Source organism: Cervus canadensis, chromosome 26 (assembly GCF_019320065.1).
Source record: "Cervus canadensis isolate Bull #8, Minnesota chromosome 26, ASM1932006v1, whole genome shotgun sequence".
Taxonomy (NCBI): domain Eukaryota; kingdom Metazoa; phylum Chordata; class Mammalia; order Artiodactyla; family Cervidae; genus Cervus; species Cervus canadensis.
In genome coordinates this window covers 49,963,774-49,985,653 of record NC_057411.1, presented here as the reverse complement: position 1 = coordinate 49,985,653, position 21,880 = coordinate 49,963,774, and the positions used below count along the sequence as shown (strand labels likewise).

At 60.0% G+C, this 21,880-nt stretch overlaps 1 protein-coding gene across 1 annotated transcript in view; it reads right to left on the bottom strand.

The window, feature by feature from the left end:
* Positions 1 to 5,327: 5,327 nt before the first annotated feature.
* Positions 5,328 to 21,880, bottom strand: part of HTRA3 (HtrA serine peptidase 3) — a 29,524-nt gene continuing 12,971 nt past the window's right edge. The window contains exons 2-9 of the mRNA XM_043448135.1: positions 20,954 to 21,053; positions 18,003 to 18,225; positions 15,963 to 16,157; positions 15,039 to 15,071; positions 13,967 to 14,081; positions 9,860 to 9,908; positions 8,046 to 8,141; positions 5,328 to 6,456 (exon numbers count right to left, since the gene is read on the bottom strand). Of these exons, the coding sequence (XP_043304070.1) occupies positions 6,291 to 6,456; positions 8,046 to 8,141; positions 9,860 to 9,908; positions 13,967 to 14,081; positions 15,039 to 15,071; positions 15,963 to 16,157; positions 18,003 to 18,225; positions 20,954 to 21,053 (977 nt within the window). The 3' untranslated portion in view covers positions 5,328 to 6,290. The remainder of the gene's footprint in view (positions 6,457 to 8,045; positions 8,142 to 9,859; positions 9,909 to 13,966; positions 14,082 to 15,038; positions 15,072 to 15,962; positions 16,158 to 18,002; positions 18,226 to 20,953; positions 21,054 to 21,880) is intronic.

Genomic DNA, 21,880 nt, shown 5'->3' with positions numbered 1-21,880 from the left:
GTGTGCTGTGTGTGCATGCACACATGCCCGTGTGTGTATTCACGTGGGCCATGTGCATAGTCACATGTGCAGTGAGTGTGCTGTGTGTGCATGCACACGTGCCCGTGTGTGTATTCACGTGTGTGCCGTGTGCATAGTCACATGTGCAGTGAGCACATACTGGTCATCCTGGTTGTGTTTGCCCGGGTTTGGAGGGTTTGGAGGGTTTGCAGGGGGTCAGGGCTGGCCTCTAGCCTCCCCTCGGAACCTGAGAGGTAGAGGGCAGCTGTTGGGAACAGAAAGCTGTGTGTGGTTTGTGACCACCCTCTGAGGAGACGCTGGAAGTCAGAGAGGACTTGGGCGATCAGTGGTGAGGGGTAGGGTGAGGGGCTCCCCCTTGGAGCCCTGGGGGGCCCAGAGTGGGGGTCTCCTTTGAAGTGGGGGGAGGGAATGGGGCAGAGGCTGGGGCTGGCGGGTGTGAGGAGGAGGGTCCATTCCCCCTGGAGGCTCCCTGGCCGGGGGTGTCCCTGGAGGCTGCAGCGGGTCTCGGGCAGGGCTTGGTGACCCCGAGTGGGTAAGGGGACAGCATGTGGCCTGCTCCATCTGCAAGGACGCCTGTGGGGGGCGGTGCTTGCTCCTGGGATTTAGAGAAATGCGTGGCGATAAGGAAGGTGGTGCCCTCCCCTCCCCTCCCCGGGCCCTGCCTGGCACCTGGTCTCCCCTGATGTGGAACTGGGAGTCTGGTCTGCAGTGATGCGGCAAGCATGGGTTCTGGAGGGTTCTCCCTAAGCACCCGCTCTGCTGCGGGGACAGAACTGGCTCTGGGGACACGGCTGGGACTTCAGAGATGTTCACAGTTTGCCTGATCCTGGAGCCAGCCTTCCAAGGTAGGAAGCGGTCGGCATGGGGCTGATTAATGGGACAAGCGGGATGCGGGAGAGGTGGACGGGCTTCCGAGATGGTTTGGGCTTCCTGCTCTCAGGGGTCACAAGTACGCTAAGTGAACAAAGCCACTGACTGTCACGAAGGGTCAGGGTCAGGGTCACTGCTGGAGTCCAGGTGTGGGCGGGGCTGGTTCCGCTGGGGGTCTCCAGGGGAGACCTCGTTGTCAGCTTCCAGAGGCGTCCACAGTCTTCAGCCCCTTCTTCACGTCACCCCGACCTCGCGTCCACTGTCTGACTCTCCTGCCTCTTTCTCTAAGGACCCTGTGGTCTCGTGCCCTGGCCCTGGAAAATCCAGGGTGGCCTCCCATCGCAGCATCTTACATCGGATCACACCTGCAAGCTCCTTTGGGCCAGGTGAGCTGACAAGACAGGTTCCCCGGGGCTATGATGTGGACACTTTGGAGACCACTCCTCAGCCCGTCACGGAGAAGATGGTCAGTAGAAAGAAGCAGACACAGAGCAGCTTGGAGAGCGTCCCGAGAGAAGGGCAGCTTCCACAGAGGCGGGGAAAGCACAGGAGATGGGAGCAGAGCCAGACCCCGAAAGACCCGAAAATCGTGGATCGAGGGCAGGACAGCCACGGGGGCAGCAAGAAGGGGGACCAGCGTCCCGGCCTGCGGGGGAGTGGAGGCGTGGACGGGAGGCGGGAGGCTGCCTGACGCAGACCCGGAGCTGGGCAGTGTTGGCAGGCGGGCCCCAGCCGTTCCCCCAGGTGCCGCCGCCCGAGACTGGGGGAGACGTGCCAGGCCCCCTGCTGTTTCCCTCTCATCTGACCCATTCCAGAACTTCCATCTTTGGTCACTGTGTTCTGGATTCACTAATCCCAGAGAGGGAGGGGAGGAAGATGCCCTGCAGGTCCATAGCTCACAGGAACAACAGCCATCCACCCCCGGAACGCTGGCTCCTGGAGCTCCCGGCCTGGGCCGCACACACTCGGGCAGATGGATGTTTGTCCGGATGCAGCTGCGGCCACAGCTGTCTGCTCCGGCTCAGCCCGGTGCCCTGCAGGAGCCAGTCCCTGGCTCACGTGTGACCCTGTGCGTCCTTTTCCCCTCTGGGCCTCAGTTTTGGCCTCTGTGCAATGGGTTGTTCAAACCAGAGAAGCTGTGATGCCCCCTTCCAGTCCTGTCCATCTAGAGATCCAGGTGTTTGGGTGGGGGAAACCCCGAAGTCAGAAGTGAGGGGCTGCCTTTGACCTTCTGAGAACCTCGTTTGCAGCTCCCAGGACTGCGGGCCCAGCCACCAGGGGCTTGCGTCAGGAGCCTGAGGGTTGCACAACGGCTCAGGCGGCAGCTGGCGGGCTCTGAAAAAGTTGTTTTTCACCAGGAGCTGCTGAAACAGCTGTGCAGAGGCCAGGTCTACCCGGCTGGGGGTGGTTGGGCAGAGTGGCGGGTGGAGGTCAGAGGCCTTGACCCCTAAAGAGCCTGCTGCTGCAGAGCCAGCCCAGGGGCAGGGGAGCGGGCTGCTCCTATCCTCAGATAAGAGGTCTCTCCGCCCCAGAGGTGGTATCCATGGGCCTCCCTGAAGGCTGAAGCACAAAGTCAAGGGCGCCTGCAGAAGTCAGGCAGCAAGGGGCCTGAGCTGAGACCCTCTCATCCCACCCCCCATTTCACATACAGATGGCCTGAGGTCGCAGAGGGCAGGGTAGCCCTGTCCCCCAGGGGCTGGTGCAGGAAATGACCGGATATGAAGTGATATTTTGGGCACTCTGGGGCCAGACTGTGAGTCAGGAACCTCCTTTGTAATCTTTTTTTTTTGATTACACACAGGGCTTGCAGGACCTTAGTTTCCTGACCAAGGACTGGACTCTCACCCCCTGAGTGAAAGCTCTGAGTCCTAACCCCTGGATCACCAGGGAAGCTCCTCCCACTTTGGGCCGTAACCATGACTCCCCTCCAAATATGAGGGTTTCCGGGTGGTGGTGGAAGTGGGGGCGCGATGCTGATGGACTAGTCATCATCAACACCCGCAGAGGCCATGTCAGGGAGCCTGGTCCACCCCAGCGCCAGACCTCAGGGGAAGATGGTTCCAGAAAATGCCTGGAGGGTGCTGGCAACCCATCCTGGGCACTTGCAAGTATGTGACCCTGCTGGACCTCTGGGCAGGTGCTGGGCATCCCGCTGTCTGTCTCTCCAAGTCTCGGGCGGGAGCGGCTGGCCATGTCCCCCCACACCCACACCTCTGAGGACACCTGTAGCTGCAAGGGACAGTTCTGGGCTCAGGGCTCCCTCTAGGCCTGGGGGTCCCCTCTGGGCCCAGGGGACACTAGCTACACCCCCTGGGAGGAGGGCAGGCGGGACCACCACTGCCACCAGCTTTCCACCTCACAGCTCTTCAGAGGGGCTCAGCCGGCTTCGTCATCCCCTGATCCCTCCAGCGCAACACCTGTCGGCTTCTCTCGCTTCCCCCTCTGTTCCTCCCCAACCTGCGCCGCTGTGCTAAGGACTGGATGGTGTCCCCCAATTTCACAAGCGAAGCCCTCCCCTCAGTGTCATGGGAAGTGGAGGCAGGGCCTTGGGGGAGCGAACAGGGTTAGATGGGACGGGGAACTTCACGGTGGGCTTGCCGCCCCTGTAGGAAGGGACTCCAGTCTTCTCCCGCCCCCGCCCCACCCCGACCTCGCCTCCTGGGCATAGAGCCAGCAGCAGCCTCTGCCAGGCCAGAGAGCAGCTCTCACCGGGAATCGAACTGACCCCCTTGACTGCAGACCCCAGAGCCCTCTCAGACGCATGGCCCCGCTCAAGTCCAAGGCTCCGCCCTGAGTGCCCTACTTCCAGCTCATCATCTGCCCAAGCCCAGGCCCCCAGACCAGCGGCCTTGACCCGAACAGCTGCCCCAGCTCCCCGGGGCTCCCTACCCCGGGGAAGGACCACGTGGCCGCTGGGCACACAGTCAGGGGGCCAGAGATGGAGAACAAGGACCATGCTCTGCGCGCTGTCGTGGGTGCGCAAAGCAGGGGCCCGCCCGAGGCGGGTGAGACAGAGACCTCAGCAAGCGGACCAACCCTGGGCATCAGGACTGTTCCAGGTTGGGCAGTGGATGGGCGAAGGGGCAGCGGGGATGAGATGGCACAGGCCTGCTCTCTGGGGATGGTCTGGTCCACCCTGCATGGGCGAGGGGCACGGGGGCTCTCTGCGAGGTGGGCGGTCCCACCGTACTGGCTGGGCCAGGCTCTGGGGCTGTGCTCGGACAGGGACCTCAGGGACCACCGCGTGGTGGAGCTGGGAGGCGCCTTGCAAGGTGGCCTCTGTGCCGGGCCCCTCCTTCCCCAGCAGGGCCTGGACGTGGCCTGGGGGGCGGGTGGGGAGTGTGCTCAGTTCTGTGATCGCCTGAACCCTGGGATCGCAAAACTAGGATGGTGAACCAGATCACGGCATCGTCAGATGGTCTCGGGTTCTTTTATGGCTGTGGGTGCTGAGAGCTCTTCAGTCTGATTCCCTATCCCCCACCCCGACCCCATTCATCCAGCCAGCCCGCGGCCACACAGTCAGCCCCACTCAGCACCTCCAGCCCCCTGCCCTCCCGGCCTGTCTCCTGTGAGTCCCTCTAGGTACTGACCGGGATTCCAGCCACCGCCATGGCCATCCGAGGCTAGCACCTAAAATTAGCCCCCTTGGCGGGTCATTTAAGTCTGGACCTGTCAAATCTCAGGCTCTTGGAGTTGGGAAAGCGTGAAGGCTGTAGTTTCCCCACCCCCATCTCCGAGGGACAAGCTGGCTATGGTCACACAGAGGTCAGCTGGGGGCAGGCCCTGCCGCTCTGAGAGGTTTGGACCAAAGGGGTCTCCATCTTTTCAGGGTGGTGGTCCAGAACTCCGGGCTGGGCTCTCCTTCTCAGCCCGGCTCAGCGCCCCTCACCCTCCCGCTCATGCGACCCTGGAGGCGGGCTCTGGGCGACTTCACAGCTCTCGGTCTCTGCCTGCAGCCCCCGCTGGGGTCCTGGGCAGCTGGCTCTGTCCCGCCCTCCCCGGTTCTGCCTCGAGCACCCTTGCCAGGTGGTCGGCAGTGAGGATGACGCAGCGCGGACACTGGGGGACTTCACCCCACGGCCTGACCGGGCCCGCACTGCACACTCGGTGGGCTCGCCGTTGCCAGCCGGGCACCTCTCCAAGGGCTCTGCCCGACTGCCAGGAGGCGGGTGGTCTCAGGACCCTCCTGTGTCGGGGGAGAGGCTCCTGCAATGGGGAAGGGAGGCACCTTGCTGGGGACCAGGGGCCAGGAGTCAAAGTGGGGATCCTGGGGCTGAGGGCAGGGTGGCTGGGGCGTGGCAATGCCCGGGTGCTGCTCCAGTGGTTGACACCACCCCCCATCTCCGCCTACTGAGGCATGGGTCAGCTCTGGGTCAGGAGGAACTGTGCAGGAGTGGGCAGGGGGCCCCAGATGCGCCCTTGCTGGCCCAGAAACATGTGCTTGTAAACTTTAATTTCCATACAGTAGAGAAACATACAGTACAAGCAACTCGGGGACCGGACTGCACTGGGAAGCTCACGGGGTCACCTGGAAACAGGCTCCCCGCCGAGAGGGGACCACCTGAGCTCCTGGGGACGCCACGAGTCCCCGCTGCCTGCAGAGCGGCTCGGGGGGCCGGCGGCTCAGTCCTCGCCTCCCCTTGCCCACGGTCCCAGCTTCCTCCGCAGCTCCCCACCCCACCCCACCCCACCCCAGGGTCCTCTCCGGGAGGACAGGCCAGCCTCCCGGTGGCGGGGGGCGGGGGGCAGACACTCTCTGCTCCTTCTCTGCTTGCTCCCCTCCCACCTGGGCAGCCCTAGGGCTCAGCTAGGTCGTCAGGGGACGCTTCACGGTGCCAGCTGCCGGCCAGACCCGCCATGCCCGACTCCTCAGTGGGAGTGGGTGAGCCAGGCAGACAGCCCTGGTCATTTAAGGTGATGGGCGCTCTGCTGGGGGTGCAGAGGGGCGCCCCGGGGAGAGGAGGAGGCTGGGGGCCCGAGACCTGGTCAGTGAGAGCTGGGGAGGTGAGGGTGGGGAAGGAACGGCGGGCATCTACAGAGAGGTATCCTACGCTTGGGTGCAAAGGCAGGAAGGCGGGAGAGAGGAGGGGCTTTGCGGGGAATATGAGAGTCTTCTAGATCCGGGAACGTGGAAGGGCCCTCCAGAGCATTTGGTAGAGATGGTGGGCATTGGACTGCCACCCAGGGCACTGTGATGCAGGCTGAGATGCAGGCCCCTGGCCACGCCCAGCCAGCCTGTGGTTCCAGTGCTGGACGCCAGGAAGAGTCCGCTGGCTGTGCTGAGGACCGACCCGGGTCCTTCGTCCTGATCCCGTGGAGGGGCAGCGGCTCTGGAGGGAGCTGGCCCGTGGGCCCCAGTTCTCAGCGATGGGCGGGGTTGGGGGGAGACGGCCCCGCCTTCACAGGACCACCTCGGGCGCGATGCTGAAGAGCAGGTCGTCATTGCCCCGCCGCACCTCCAGCAGCAGAGGGGACTCGGTCAGCACAGCCTCCTGCAGCTCGCTCGAGTCGGCCAGGGGCCGCCCGTTGACCTTGACGATGATGTCGCCATCTTGGATGCCCCCCCTGCCAATGGGGGAGAGAGAGGCGGTCACAGCTCATCCCCGAGAGGCTAGGGCCTGCATGCCTCTAACAGCCGCGGGTTTAAGGAAGGTCACTCAACAGGTGAGAACAGGGTGCTGACCACCAGGCTCTCACCCCAGGCGGAGACCACTGTCTGACCAGCGGCTAGCGCTTTGCTGGTCGGCTTTTCTGTACAGCAGAGGGGCTGGGGTCACGTTCTGGCTGTGGCCTCCCCACCTGGGCCAGGGACACGGCCCCGTGAGCCTCGGTTCCCGCCACTGCAGCCCTGGGTGGGGACACTCTTTGCAAATTACAGTGATGTCCAGGGTATTGATTCCACCACTGCTGCAGTTGCTAAGACCTTCCCGTCAGGGCTGGAGCGAGCAAGGCCAGCGCCCTTCTGCACCTGACTTGCCATGACCTTCCCCTCCATCCAGAGGGCAGGCAGGGTGGCACCGAGGTCAGGTTCACGGGTGACAGGACCCAGATCCACATGCTCGAGCTGCGTGACCTTAGAGGAATGACTGCGTCAAAGCTCAGTCTTCCCATTTGGGCTGAGAGCCCACACCTCACGGGCTCCAGTGAGAAGCCCCTGAGGGGACGCACCTGGAATACCCAGCTCACAGCCCAGCCTGGGTCAGCCATGGTCACTGTCCCCAACGAGCTCCCCTGTCCAGGGTGCCCTGCATGTGGCCACTCTCCCTGACGCCTGCCTGCTGCCCCAGCACCCCCGAACAGAGAGCTTGAGTTGGGGGTGATTATTCTTTGGCATCACAGATCTGTATCTCGACAGTTTTTACTGCAGGCCGGCTGCGCGCTGAGCACGCGGGCCGTGTTCAGGGCAGGAAGACCCCAGGGATCCGCGTCTTCCAGCCCAGCACACAAAACAGAGAAAACGGGTCCTGTTGGGTTGAAGGGGTGGGGGGACCCTCCTGCCTGGCTCCACGTGCCCCCAGAGGAGCCCCAGACCCCACATGGGCTACGTCTTGGTCCCGAAGCTGCAGTGTAGAAGCAGGATCCCAAGGAGCACCCCCCCCACGGCACAGATGGACCCTGGAGGAGGAGGGGTGGGCGCGTGTTCAGAGCCAGCCCAGGGCACAGGCTCACGCGTGCCATCACCCCCGCACGGCCTGCTTAAGCCCACCGTGCTGCAACATTCGACCTTTCTCGCGTATTCAGTGGTTTCCGAGGAAGCAAGCCTTTGTCCCCCATTTGATCTTGACAGTGTCTCGTGGGAGAGGAAGAGTAGGCAGAATCATGCCCATTTCACAGATGTGGAAACTGGCCAGGAAAGACCCAGGCTGACTCGAGAGGCTGGTGAGAGTGAGGCTGGCGTGATGTTCTCAGCTCGGGGAGGGGACCTCCACTACTCTGTCTCTCCAGACCCAAAGGGAAGGACACTCTGGGCCAAGGAGGGGACGGCCTTCACCCTCCAGCCTGAGCCCAGCTTAAAGGACTGGCCAGGATCCCGCCTGCCACTTTCACATTACACCACATTGCCAGGAAGCTCAAAGTCATGCAAGGTCAATCAAGTCCAGCCCAGGCCCCGAGCCCGCCCGCCCAGCCTCCTTGCTTCCTCCGGTGGAGCCTACCTCTGAGAAGGTGAATTCGGAACAACCTCTTGCACATAAATCCCACTGCTGACCGCCGGGAAGTCTGGGTTACTGGCCTTTAGCTCCTCCACCAAACTGAAAAGACAGTCCCACCATTAAGGCACTTCTTCTGGGCCTCTAAGCTGACTCCTTAGTACAAAGCTGCCCCCTCATCCCCTCCTCCACCCAGGATGAGGCGCCTCCTCTGTGCCCCCACGCTGCCTGGTCCTGCCACGGACCACTCTGGGTTGTCACTGGTTCTTGTCTGTGACCCCCACTCAACTCGGGCTCCTCAAGAGAAATCTCAGTGAGGGTGGATGGTAGGAAGTGTGGAGTGGGGAGGGTGATGGACAGATGGGAGGATGAGCGGCAGGAGGGGAAAGGAGGGAAGGAAAGGCAGAGGGATGGGTGATCAGATGGCGGGATGGAGGGAAGGAAAGAGTGACGGATAGATGGGCAGACGGAAGGAGGATGAACAGACAACGGGTGAACATGGAGACACAGAAGCCTGGAAGGATGGTGTGATGGACAGCTGGACGGAAGAGAAAATTAGCACCTTTAGACGGTAAATTGGCACATTGGTCTTGATTCCAAATTGCTTTCAGATTTATTCCCTAGAGGAACGGCTGCCGACATAGGAAGGAATGTCATCTTAGGGACTGTGTGGGTGGGAGGGTCACTCAGGCGAGCTTAGTTCTCCCCAGAGCCCCCCAACGCAGTGACCTCTTCCTTCTCTAAGCCCTTGGACTTTGCAGTTTCTTCCCTTCGGCTTCCTTTCCTTCCTCCCTGTCCCTCCTTTTCCCCTGCCCCTCCCCTATTTCACGCACTCAGAATTTGCAGACACCTGCTCTGTTATAGCCCTGGCCCTGGGGGTGAGCAGGACACAGTCCCGGCTCACAAACAGCTCATGGCCAAGGTTGGGGGTGGGCAGCTCTGACACTGGGGGACCCAGTGCAAGCTGGGGAGGGAAGCACAACTGTGCAAGTGAAGAGGAGACTCTCCTCCCCTTGAAGTAGCCTCCGGGGAGGGAGAAGGGTGTCCCGTTCCCAGAGTTCAAGTCTGCTCAGGCCTCAGAACGTGACCTTGTTTGGACATAGGGACTTGGCTGATGCGGCTGGTTAAGAATCTCGAGATGAGATCAGCCTGACTTAGGGTGGTCCCGAAACCCGATGGCCAGTGTTTTTTATCAGAGAAACAAGAGGAAGAAGGGAGCAGGGGCCACCCTCCTTCGGCCAGCCCAGCTCCTGTGTAATCAGGTGCCCCGAGTCACGTCTCCCCACGTGGCTGCTCTTGAGAGTCTGGGAGATGTCCTGGCTCTAATCTGGGGGCTTTGTGCCCACCATGCGACGAGAAAGGCAGAGCTTGCAGTGATGCAAATACAACCCAAGAAACAATAGGAACCACCAGAAGCTGGGAGATACAAGGAAGGACCCTTCCCTGAAGCATCCAGGGAGCGCAGCCCTGCTGACCCCTTGAGTTTGGACTGCGGGCTTCCAGAACTGTTGACAGAATGAATTTCTGTTGTTTTAAGCCACTAACTCGGGGGTGATTTGTTATGGTGGCCCCAGGAAAACTCATCTGGGAGGCTTCCTGGAGGAGGAGCACCTGAACAGAGTCCTTTGGATCAGGCTGAGGGGGAAAGGTGTTCCAGGCCAAGGGACTGACCTGAGCAAAGGCTCAGAAGCCTGGGTGTGTCTGGTCCATGGGAGCACCTGCCGGTGGCCAGGCATGTCGGGGCCAGGGTCCGGGAGGAGGGTGGGGGTGAGGGGCGAGAATGGAGGGGCGGTGGGCGCCAGCGTCCTTTGGACACTCACCTTGGCGTGATGGTCCGCATCCGGATGCCGATGAAGCGCTTCTTCCAGTCTAGAAACAGAGCATGTCGGGACTCGGTTAGCGCCACCATGAAAGCCTCAGTGCTCCCCGAGGGGCCGGGCTAAGGAGCAGAAGGCAGCAGGGGCCGGGCCAGCCCAGCTCCTGTGTGCTCAGGTGCTCAGAGGCACCTCTCCCCACCTGGCTGCTCCTGAGGGCCTGGGAGAGGTCGTGGTTCTGATCTAGTGGCTTCGGGCCCACCCGCATCGCCAGGCAACATTCACCCACATCGGCTCTGACATCTGCTCCCTTGCTGGGCTCCACTCGACCCCAGTGGACAGGGGAGCTCCCCAACCCAGCCTCCATTCTGAAGGCTCCCCAAGTTGCCTTGCTCTGATCTGAACTGGTCACCTTCTCCTGCCTTCTCCATAAACCAGATATTAATTGATAACACCCAGTGAGCTCTAACGACGCAGCAGGCCCCCTGGCTGGGGCAATACAAACATAGAGGCTGAGGTGGTAGCTCTAGGCCCCCAGCTTCTCCAGTCTGTGATGCAGCAGATGTCTTAGACCCCAAAACAGCCTTCACATAGTCCAAACCTAAACATGGTGAAGGACAGGGAAGCCGGGCGTGCTGCAGTCCATGGGGTCACAAAGAGTCGGACACAACTGAGCGACTGAACAACAACAAACTTAAGCAAGTCTCAGCACATTTTTAAAATATCATGTCATAAAAACACGCTCCCTGGCCACAGTGGAATTAAACTACAAGGTATCTGCAAGAGTCACAATAACTTAGAAAGTAAATATATATACTTCTAAAAAACCCAACTCTAAGGAATAGATCAAAAGAGAAATTAGAAAGCATTTTAAATTGAAAAAACAAAAAAAATACAACATACCAAACTTCGTGGGATGGAGGTAAAGCAGTACTTAGAGGGGAATTAATAGCACTAAAGTACCAATATCAGAAAAGAAGGACGATATCAAATCATTGACTTCAGCCTTCTCCTTAAAACTAGAAAAAGAAGATCAAATGAAATCTAATGTAGGCAGAAGAAAAGAAATAATAAAGAATAGAAATCAAAGAAATAGAAAATGGAAAAAGTGGAAAAAATAAATGAAAACCGAAAGTTGACTTTTTGTAATCAATAAAATTGATAAGTTTTTAGCCAGACTAATTAGGGGTAAAAAGACACAATGATCAATATCAGGAATGGGAGAGGTGACATCACTACAGATTCTATAGGTATTAAGAAGGTAAGAGACTAATATGAACAACTAGATGTCAATAAACTTGACAACAGAGGTAAACTGAATATACCTCTTGAAAATTTCAGACTAGCAAAGTTCACTCAAGAAGAAACAGATACCCTCCATAACCCTGTATGGGCTTCCCTACTGACTCAGACAGTAAGGAGTCTGTGAGGCAGGGGACCTGGTTTCAATCCTCGGGTCGGGAAGATCCCCTGGAGGAGGGACTGGCAACCCACTCAGTATTCTTGCCAGGAGAATCCCCACGGACAGAGGAGCCTGGTGGGCTACAGTCCACGGGATTGCAAAGAGTCAGACAAGACTGAGAGACTCACAGTTTTTATAGCCCCGTGTCTATTAGAGAAATTGAAGTAGTTAAAAATCTTGCCACAAAGTAACTTCAAGCCCAGACGGTCTTACAGGAGAATCTCTAACTGACACCTAAGGAAGACATCATATCAGTTCTAAACAAATGGTTCCAGAAAACTGAAAATGAGTGACTATTTCTGTGATACTGTGACTAATAATAGGAAATGTATATGTAATTTGGTCTTCATCCAGGGTTCCTAACACATAGCTTCTAAAACTTTTGTATTTCCCTAAAGTGATTAGACCTCTAAGGGACATCTTTTTCTCGCAGCTCCTGAAATAGTTCCAGACCTCTAAAGGTGAAATTGTTATTGTTGTTCAGTCGCTAAGTCATGTCCAACTCTTTGCAGCCCCATGGACTGCAGCACGCCAGGCTTCCCTATCCTTCACCATCTCCTGGAGTTTGCTCAAACTCATGTTCATCGAGTCGATGATGCCATCCAACCATCTCATCCTCTGTCATCCCCTTCTCCTCCTGTCCTCAATCTTTCCTAACATCAGAGTCTTTTCCAATGTGACAGCTCTTTGCATCATGTGGCCAAAATACTGGAGCTTCAGCTTCAGCATCAGTCCTTCCAATGAATATTCTATTGTTGATTTCATTTAGGATTGCCTAGTTTGATCTCTTTGCTGTCCATGGGACTCTCAAGAGTCTTATCCAGCACCACAGTTTGAAAGCATCAATTCTTTGGTGCTCAGCCTTCTTTATGGTCTAACTCTCACATGGCTTTTCGTTATTCACAACAAGTCCCTTTCAATCACACTTGACTTTATGTTAATGAGGTAAACTTTGGAAAGTTTGTAAGGGTGTCAGGTTGGTTGCAAGGGGAACCGACCACGTAATTGGAGGATTGGAACGTTCCTCCTCAGCCTTCTCTGCCTTGCTTCGGGGAGAGGAGACGAACTAGAGGTTGAATCAATTGCCAATGGCTAGTAACTTATTCAGAGGCTTCCCTGTGGCTCAGATGGTAGAGTCCGCCTGCAATGCAGGAGACCCAGCTTCAGTCCCTGGGTCGGGGAGATCCCCTGGAGGAGGGCGTGGCAATTCACTCTGGTATTCTTGCCTGGAGAACCCCATGGACGGAGGAGCTATGGTCTGCAGTAGGTAAGCCACAGTCCATGGGGTTGCATAGAGTCCAGCCCAACTGGGAGACTAACACACACACAGTAGCTTAGTCAACCATGCCTATGTCATGAAGCCGCCACAAAACCCCAAAAAGATGGGTCTGAAGAGCTTCTGGGCTGGCGATCGTGTGGAGGGGCACCCAGAGACCGTGGGCTCCCCGCCCCTCCCCCACACCTTGCCCGACGCATCTCTTTCATCAGGCTGTTCCTGGGACGTATGCTTTACAATAAACTGGTTATCTCTCAAGCAAACAGCTTTCCTGCTCTAGTAAACGATCCAACCCCAGAAAGGGGTCATGGGCAATTCTGATTTTATCGTCACAGTGTACAACGGGCATCTGAAGGCAGGGCTGGGGCAGTCATAGGACTGAGCCCTTAACTTGTGGGGTCTGATGCTATCTCTGGGTAGACAGTGTCAGAATTGAGTTAAATTGTAAGACACCCTGCTTGGCAGGGGGAAACCCCACTTTTTGCTGACCAGATGTGTCAGAAGTAAAACAGCATTGCAGTAGAAAATGGAAAGTAGAAGAGGGAGTGTTTTTCCTAAGCCAGTCTGCAACTCATTATCCCAACACCCGAACTGGAAAGAGAACTAGACCCACATTCCTCATGAAGATAGATGTGAAAAGTCTTGAAATGCTTTCAGCAAATCAAACCCAACAATATATCAAAAAGGATAATACATCACCACTAAGTGAGGTTTATTCCAGGAATGCAAGGATAGTTTAATATTTTAAAACCAACCAAAGAAATTTACCATATGAAAAGATGAAGAAAGAAAACCATCATCTCAAAAACTAGATAGATAAAAAGATGCAGGAGGGGTGGATGGATGGATGGATGAACAGAAGGAAGGATGGAAGGAAGGAAAGCAAGAAAAAGAAGGTAGAAAGGAAGGATAGACGGAGGAAGGGATGAGTGGATGGATGGATGAGTTGGTGCATGGGTGGGAGGAAGGATGGATGGATGGGAGGGTTGGTGAGGAGGTGGATAGGTTGGTGGATGGGTAGATGGGTTGGTGGTTGGGAGGGCAGATGGGTTAATGGGATAGAAGGAAGTTCTACCTGGGTTCTGACAACTATGGAGCAGCTCAGACAAGTGAAATTTGGGGGCCACCACCTTAGGAGGTGGGAGGTGAGATAGATGATCCCCAGCCAGAGGGGACAGTCTAGAGGCGTGGGGGTGATCATCGTCATGAGGTGAGGAGAGCATGGGAGAGAGGCTGAGGTGTGGGGGTCTCGGGACATCAGGGCGGAATGGGGAGTGGGTGCCATCACAGAGCACTGCGGGATCGCCTGGCCCTGCTGGAGGCTGTGAGCTCAGCCCTGGGACAGCGTCCCTGACCCCATGTGGGGGCTCCGTACCTTTGCCAGTCTTGTCCTGGAACTCTGAGAGGAAGCGCGTGATGCGGTCCGAGGGGATGGCAAAGGAGATGCCGGCCGCGACCTTGAGCGTGTTGATGCCGATGACCTCGCCGTCCTGGGCGGGAGATCAGAGCGGGCTGTCACTCCGAGAACCCAAGCGGCCACTGGGCTCAGTGGCAGAGCAGCGTGTCCGTGCGACTCGGCTCCCAGACGGGCGGCCCTGGCCGTCAGCGCCGTCCCTGAGAAGCCCCCTAAAGGTGCTCCGGGGTCCAGGTCTGAGTCAGGGGCCCCCACCTCTCCCGCCGTTCGCCTCCACACCTGACCCCCTAGCTCCATCACTGCAGAGTGTTGACCTGGGGAGCTACAGCCTGCCCCCAAGAAGCTGCGCCTACTGACCGAGGATGCTCCCCAGCCAGGCTTCTGAGGGGCTGGAGCCGAGAGGGACGTGGTGAGGACTGGGGGACCCTCTATCCCCTCTTTCGGGAGGCAGGTGGGGGCACCTGGGGCCAGGGCAGCCCCCAGCCTCCTCCACTGTTCGTCCCTTTCGAGCTGGGCTCCCTCCCTGTCCTGCAGCCCCCAGGAGGCGGGTGCAGCTTGGCCTGATCTGCCACCTGAGACCCCACTCCTGGCCACAGCTCCTCCCGGGGTGCCCAGCAGACACCCCTGCCCCAGCGTTCCTGCGGGACCCCCCACCCCCCATGTCCATCCTTACACGGTCGATGTAGGGGCCAGCCCCAGGGAGCCTGGGGGCCGGGGTGCGTGGTAAGCCCAGCCCCTCCCCCGTCAACACGATGACGAGGGGACCGGCCCCCGACCCGTGTCCCCTGCCCCAGGCCCACCACAGGCATGGGTCCTGCTGCTCTCAGACCTCCCTCACTCCTCCAACAGCACCAGCTCCCCTGGGGGCAGCACGTGCTTGGGGTCGCATCCCCCTCCAGGGCCCCCAGACCCTTGGGTGTGAAGGCACGAGGCCCGTGTTCTGGGTCCCAAGCACCCCTCGAGGCTGTGCCGCCCGCCCCAGTGTGAACAGGGCCCCAGAAAACTCAAGGCTTCCACCCTAGGAGACACTCACCAGGTTCACCAGCGGTCCCCCGGAGTTCCCATACTGCAGAGGAGGAAATACCACGTGAGCCGGGCCCCAAATCTCCCCTCCTGGAGGGTTTCTGAAGCTTTTCTTCAGAAATTACCATCCAACTGGCCCAGAAACATGTAATTGAATTTCCTCCCGCAACGGGGTTGAATGGAGAAGGAAAGGGCAGCCCACTCCACTATTCTTGACCCGAAAATTCCATGGATAGAGGAGCCTGGCAGGCTACAGTCCATGGGGTCGCAAAGAGTCGGACACGATGAAGCGACTAAGCACCACAGGCTTGAAAGGCCTCAGCGCCCATTCCACAGACGAGACGGCTGAGGCCCGCGGCGGCCCAGTGCACGGCCGATTCTGACCATCCCAGTCTCAGCTGGCCGGTGCTGTCCGCCCAGACCTCACGGGTTCCCTCCAGCCTCTCATCCGTGTTTCCACCCTCCCCAGCGGATGCAAGACAGGGCACTGCTTCTCATCCCACTGGCATCGAGAAGTCTTTCAAAGACCAGCACTTCCCAGAAGAGGGTCTGAACCATGGTAAAGCAGAGAGGCGGCAGGTGCTGGGTGTCTGGGCAAAGGGCTTTGTGAATGCAAGAGGTGGCATCCAATGGAATAACGATAGTAGCAGTAATAATGACGTTGACGGGGTGTGTGATTTAGGCAAAGATATTTCTGAGGTCTTGGCTGTGTCTCTACGACTCTGAAGGGCTGTCCCAGATCAGGGTTGCAGCCTCTAAGACTGCGAGGACTGGCCTGGTGTCCTGGGAGTCAGAGCTGCACTTAATGTAAGGAAAGAACTTTCCAGCCAGTGGACATGTCAGAGACGGAGGGGCTCTGGGGGGCGGGGCTCTGGGGGCGGGGCCCTGGGGCGGGGCTCTGGGGACCGATCTTGAGGCCGCTGTGCGGACTCACGTTGATGATGGCATCCGTCTGGATGTAGTCCATGTCTGAGTCCCGGAGGCCCAGCTCCCGGCCGTCCCGCTGGGCTGTGCTGACGATGCCGGTGGTCACCGTGTTCTGCAGGGCGAAGGGGCTGCCAATGGCCACCACGAACTCACCAGGCCGCAGGTCTGCCGAGTGGCCCAGCAGCAGCACCGGGAGCTTTTTCTGGGGAGGAGGCAGGGAGGACGTGGGAAAAGAAGCTCAGTGGTGGGCCTTTGGTGGGACCAGAGCCAAATTATGGCCAGGCCCCCGGCAGGGTGGTCCCCAGAGCTCCAGGCCAATGCAAGGCTGGCTGACCCTTGGGGGCCACCAGACCCAGGGCTGGCATTCACAGCGACCACAGGTCTCCCCAAGGCAGGCCACAGGGTCCATGGCAGGGAGGACAGAGAGGTCCGGCTGGGCAGGGCCCGGGGGCACAGCCGCGCCCAGATCCCAGGGGCCTCTGCTGACTCCGGAGGAGGTCAGAGGGCGGGACCCTGCGCCACAGACCCTCAGGACCGTGGGCTCCATCCAGCCAGCCTCTCCTCCCGTGTCAGGAGCGTCCCCTGCGTACTGTCTGCCTCCAAGTCAAGTGAGGAGTTTTCTGGTTTTCCCAGCAGCTCTTGATAAACAGGAAAAACGCTGTTCACACAAGCGAGGGTTAAGCAGGCGTTGAAAGCTGTGGCCACGTGGGAGGCGTGGAGCCTCAGCGCGCCACACTCTATGCTGCTGGGCAGTGAAGCCTCGGCAAGAGGCACACGGCGTCCCAGGTGAGGACCCAGGGAGCGGCATCTGGGACGAGGACCCAGAGGGGACAATGCGGGTCAGCACTTTGCCCAGAGCCCAGTTTAACGCAGGGCTGGGGGCCGGGAGTCAGACCTGCGGTCAGCAGAACCCCTGCAGGCACCGGGAATATCTGGGCACCTGGTCCTACTGACCCTGCCAGCATCTTTGGTGGCTGCTAGGATGCACCCCTCCACTCCCCAGGGGGAGATTCCAGCGCCTGGAAGGGGAGAGACCCAACGACCGCCCACCTGGGGCTCTAAAGGCTCTGCTTCTCCCCACAGGGGTCCTCGGGCAGGGGGTGCACATTGCGGCCCTTGGCCAAATCCAGCCAGATCCAGCAGCCTCTTCTGTAAACACATCTTTCCCTGGACCGCAGCCCAGCCATCTGTCTGGCCTGTGGCTGCCTTCCCAGGACGGTTCAGAGTGGAGAGGTTGCGACAGAGACCACAGGGCCTGTGAAGCCTACATCGTTCGCTGTCCGGCGCTTCACGGAAAACGTCTGCCATCCTCTGACCTTGAGTACGGCCCTCCCATCATCCCCAGTTTCCCCGTCTCCAACATAAAGATGGTGTCCTGGGCTCAGGAACAACTGTGAACGGGCTCTGAAAGTGGGCGAGGGTCTCCGTTAGGATAATTTCGTGGAGCCTCTGAATTCCCTCTCCTGTGACCGGGCAAGGGGAGGCCTCGTTGCAAAGCGCTGGTCATCTCAAATCCTGGCAACTTTTATTCAGAAAGAGCAGAAGCTGGGTGCAAGCTCAACCAAGCTGGACTCCCCGGCCCACGTGGGCCCGTCCCCCCCTGCCATGGACTGCATGGCGTGCTCAGGGCACAGGTCACCCCAGGTGAGCCCACAGTGCCCCAAGGAGCCAGAACCATGATGCTGAACACCAAGAAACATGCAGGAGGGTGTTGCCTCTTCTGTGACCCCCAGGGGGACACTGCATCTCTAGCAATAGGCCCGGGAGGGACAATGGAAGTGTCCCCAGCCCTGGAGATCCTCCACTCTCCGCGTGGGAGCGGCACATTTCCTGGAAGGCAGCCTGCTCTGCCCTGCACGGGCCACTTAGGTCCTGGAGGGCAGTGTCCAGATATTGGGGTTCTAGTCTGACTAGACCCAAGACTAGGACATGTTGCCAGTCCCCAGGGGCCTTGATTCCTCTGAGTGTCTGATGGGAAGTGGGGCTGAGAGGTCTCTGAGCTCCAGGGTCCAGGAAGGTCTCCCCACCCTCGTCACCACCCACTGACCTTGGGGTGAATCTTGATTGTGGCGATGTCCGACTTCTTGTCGATGTCCTTGATGGTGGCCTCGTAGGTGTCACCGTTCTGCAGCTGCACCTTGAGCTGCTGCCGGCCCGAGACGGTGTTGGTGCTGGACACCACGTGAGCGTTGGTGACGATCAAGCCCGCCTCTGACATGATGAAGCCTGAGCCGCTGGACAGGGGCACGTTGCGGCCAAACAGAGGATGTCTGTGGGGGAGGCAGGTGGGTGGGCTGGGTCAGGACTGCGGGTGGGGGCGGCCACAGCCAGGGGCCAAGGGAGACGAGCATCCACCGGGCCTTAGGATTGAATCCTGGCTCTGCCACCTCCTGGCTGTGGCCTTGGCCAGTCGTTAAGTCTGGACTCATTTCACAGCCACAGATAGGGGGATGATGACCTGTGACTTGCTATTTGCAAGGACGAGACATGAGGCCTGTGACTGTCAGCACCATGATGATGCAGCAGGCACTTCCTGCCCTGGAGCCAGACAGACCAGGATTGTAACCTCAGGTCCAGTCCCCACTTACATCTGCCTGGCTGTGGACAGTCAGGAGGCTGACCCCTCTGAGCCTCAGTCTCCACATCTGGGAAATGGGCCAACACCACCTGCTCCAGCAAGCAGGGTGCCCGCCGGCAGGCAGTTGGTCAATAAGCCATAGGGAAGACAGGAGGGTGTGCACACGGCTCCACGGGACTCAGCAGGTCCCTGGGGAACGTCAGTGTCCCAGATCTCCAGCTGCACAGAGAGAAGGTCGTAAACATTGAGGGGCCCATGCTCCCACCTCCCTCCGGAGCCTTGGCTGTCTGCCCTGAAGTCCCGGAAGGCTCAGAGCCTTCCCCGGGGAGGGTCGCCTCTGTCTTTGGGGCCTGGACGGGGCAAGTCATCCATGCCCGAGGCTGCTGGACAGACCCCAGACATAAAGGGTCTAACTGTGTGTGTGTGTGTGTGTTAGGGGGCAGGGATGGGGCAGGGCGGGGAGGAACAGCGGAGCGGATCTCTGGGAAGTGCAGAAACGCCACCTCCCCAGCAGGTCAGGGACAACCAAGGTCACCAAGAGCCCCCACAGAGCCAGAGGCCAAGTCACATCGTGCTCCCAGCCACCCTACAAGAGAGAGAGAGGCCCCCCCAGTTCACAGGTGGGGAAGCAAGGCGGGCAGCCGCCCAGCTCAGGGGAGGCGGTGTCAGCCCATTTCCTAGATGAGGAGACTGAGGCTCAGAGGGGTCAGCCTCGTGCCCACATCAGTTCACAGGTGGGGACCCAGGCCCAGGGACATGAAGCAGCCGCCCGGGTCAGGCCGGGGAAGGGCAGAGCCAGGCTTTGCCCCGGGCAGCCTGGCCACTCAGCCCCTCGGTCGCTCAGGCCTGAGACCAGCTCCTGCCCACACCCTCCGCCCGGTTCCGTGCGGTTCCCTGAGAGGTAACTGCACCCGAGCCCTGCGGGGCCTGCTGGGTGCAGGACTCGCCCCGGGTCTGAGGAAGAGCCCCAAGCGGCCCAGGGCCTCCCCCCGCGCACTCCGGGGTCACAGCCGGAGGTGCCCGTGCAGGAGGACCACGCTGCCCGTGTCTGGGATGACGCCCACCTTGGCATCTCCCCGCCCCCACCCCGGGACGTCAGCCTCCAAGGAAGGCTGGACCCAGCATTGCTGCCTCCCACTGTAGTCAGCAAACTAGCTGGTTCAGGGACTGGTGTCTGGAAGGACGCTGCCCCCCCCCCACAAGCCACCTGCAAGGCCAAGGACGGGCCATTCACATGTTGGGCTGTCGTTTCCCTAAAGACACATTTCAGGGTCTGAGGCCCGTGGAAGGTGCAGTGAGGGGTCAGCATGTTGCAGGAGGATGGGCTCGACTCTGAGATGCCAGAGACCCGGGAGTCAGCCCTGAGCCTGGGGCAGCTGCCTGGGTCTCTGTTTCCACATCCAGAAAATGGGGCCATGGGAGCCTGCCTTCCCAACGTGTGGGAGGGCCTCGGAGTGCGGTGCATGTGCCGTCGGTCAGCACTGAGGGGCGGGCGGCTGGGCCTGGCTGTCTCCTCCGGGAGGTGGCACCAGGCCGGGGGCTGTGGGTCAGTTCGGAAGGGCAGGAAGGGCAGCCCTTGTGGTGACGGGCACAGAGCGGGTTTCGAGGACCCTGCTGAGCTCGCGCCAGGCGTCTGCTCGGCCCCTGGAGCACCGTCGGTGCTGAGAACCGCCCCAGCCCTCCAGAGGTCAGGGGCGGGATGCCGGGAGAGAGGGGCTCCCACTGGCCAAGCTCCACAGCCAGCGGGCAGGGGCCAAATCCTGTTCTGGGGCCAGGAGTCAGGGTGGGAGTGATTCTGCCCTCTCCCGGCCCCCTGCCCAGGATGGGGTGCCGGGCGGGCTGCCTCGTCCCCTGTGCCCTGGGGGGGCTAGATGACGCTGGCTGCCCCCACCGCTCGGGGAAAGTGCTGTGAAGTCAAGTCAAGCCAGGCCCTGGGGTTGTGGCCGAGGCCTTGGTGACGGTCCCCTCGGGCAGCGTGGCACGCAAGGGGCTGACTCCCTCCGACCGCAACAGGTTGGAAGTGGGGGTGGGTCTGACCCTGTGTGTCCTGTCTGGGCCCCTCCCGGCCCCCTCCACACAGAGCAGCCGTGAGGTTAAGACAGCGCTGCAGTGTCTAAGTCGATTTGGGAGGATTCCATGGGAGCCGGGGGTTTGCAGGGAGGCATCAGCTCAGACAGCCCCTGTGAGCCTGCGGCAGCCACTGCAGCTGGGTCACGTGCGAGCTGCTTTATGCCTCTCTAGGCCACGAGGTCAGGATTGGGGAGGGGCATCCTCCCCAGGGCAGCCGCGGTCAGGAGGTCTGATCGAGGTCCGCTGGATTGCACAGCCACTCTGGTCTCTACTGCCCCCCCCAGTGCTAGGATCGAGTCTCGTCTGGGCCCAGGAGATGGTGGGGGCGGGCCACGAGGGGCTCCACGCACCTCAGGAAGAGCTCTATGTGGACCACGGCTGGCGCGATCTTCTCCACCACGTCGGCGATGAAGTTGAATTTGTACCGCGGGCTGGTCAGCTGGTGGAGACCTACACTGGCAGGAAGAATCAGGTGCATTAGTGCGGCCCAGACCGCCAGGATCAGGGTGGTGGACGCCGGGCTTCCCCACCTCACATCGCCAGGCCAGCCGAGAGGCTCAGAGAGGTCAGGACACTTATCTTGGGCCACACAGCACTCTCACAGAGCTCGGGCTGGATCTCTCTGGGCCAGCTGCCAAGGGCCCTTGCCCTTTCTCTCTGAGACAGCAGTGTATTGGCGTGAGGAAACCGTCCCCCACCTCACCCCAGCTTGCAGCTCTGGCCTGTCCCTGCAGGCCCTGGGCCCGTGCAGTGGCTGGACAAGGTCACGGCCGAAGCCCCCTGGGTGGGCGCTCCCTGGCCGTGGGGCGGCCCCCTCCTGGGCCACATCGGGCTGCCGCCGTCTGAGTTGCCAGGGCCCCTCTGTGTGTGTCGAGCTTGGCCCGGCCCCAGGCCGCCTTGCCAGGCAGCTCGCGACCTTCCCCAGAGCCTTCACCGGCTCAGATTTCTGCTGCCGTCAGCAGCCGCCTGCCGGGACCACAGGCCTGAGGCGTGTGGGTGGCACAAGGCCCATAGCCCCTTTGGTCTCCCTGCGGGCGTACGTGCTGGGGTCTCTCAGGGCCCCCACCGGACAGCAGGGTTATCTGGAGCCCACACTGCCCTGCACTGCCTGTAAGCGGCTCCCAGGGCCTGAAAGGAGCGCCAGGCTGGGCTCCAGCTGTGTGGCTTTAGGCAAATCGCTTACAGTCTCTGGGCCTCTCCACCCCTGCCCGCCCCAGAGAGCTGCGGGAACAGGCCGTGACTTGCAAACCTTAAGGCTCCCTGAAGGTGCTGAACGA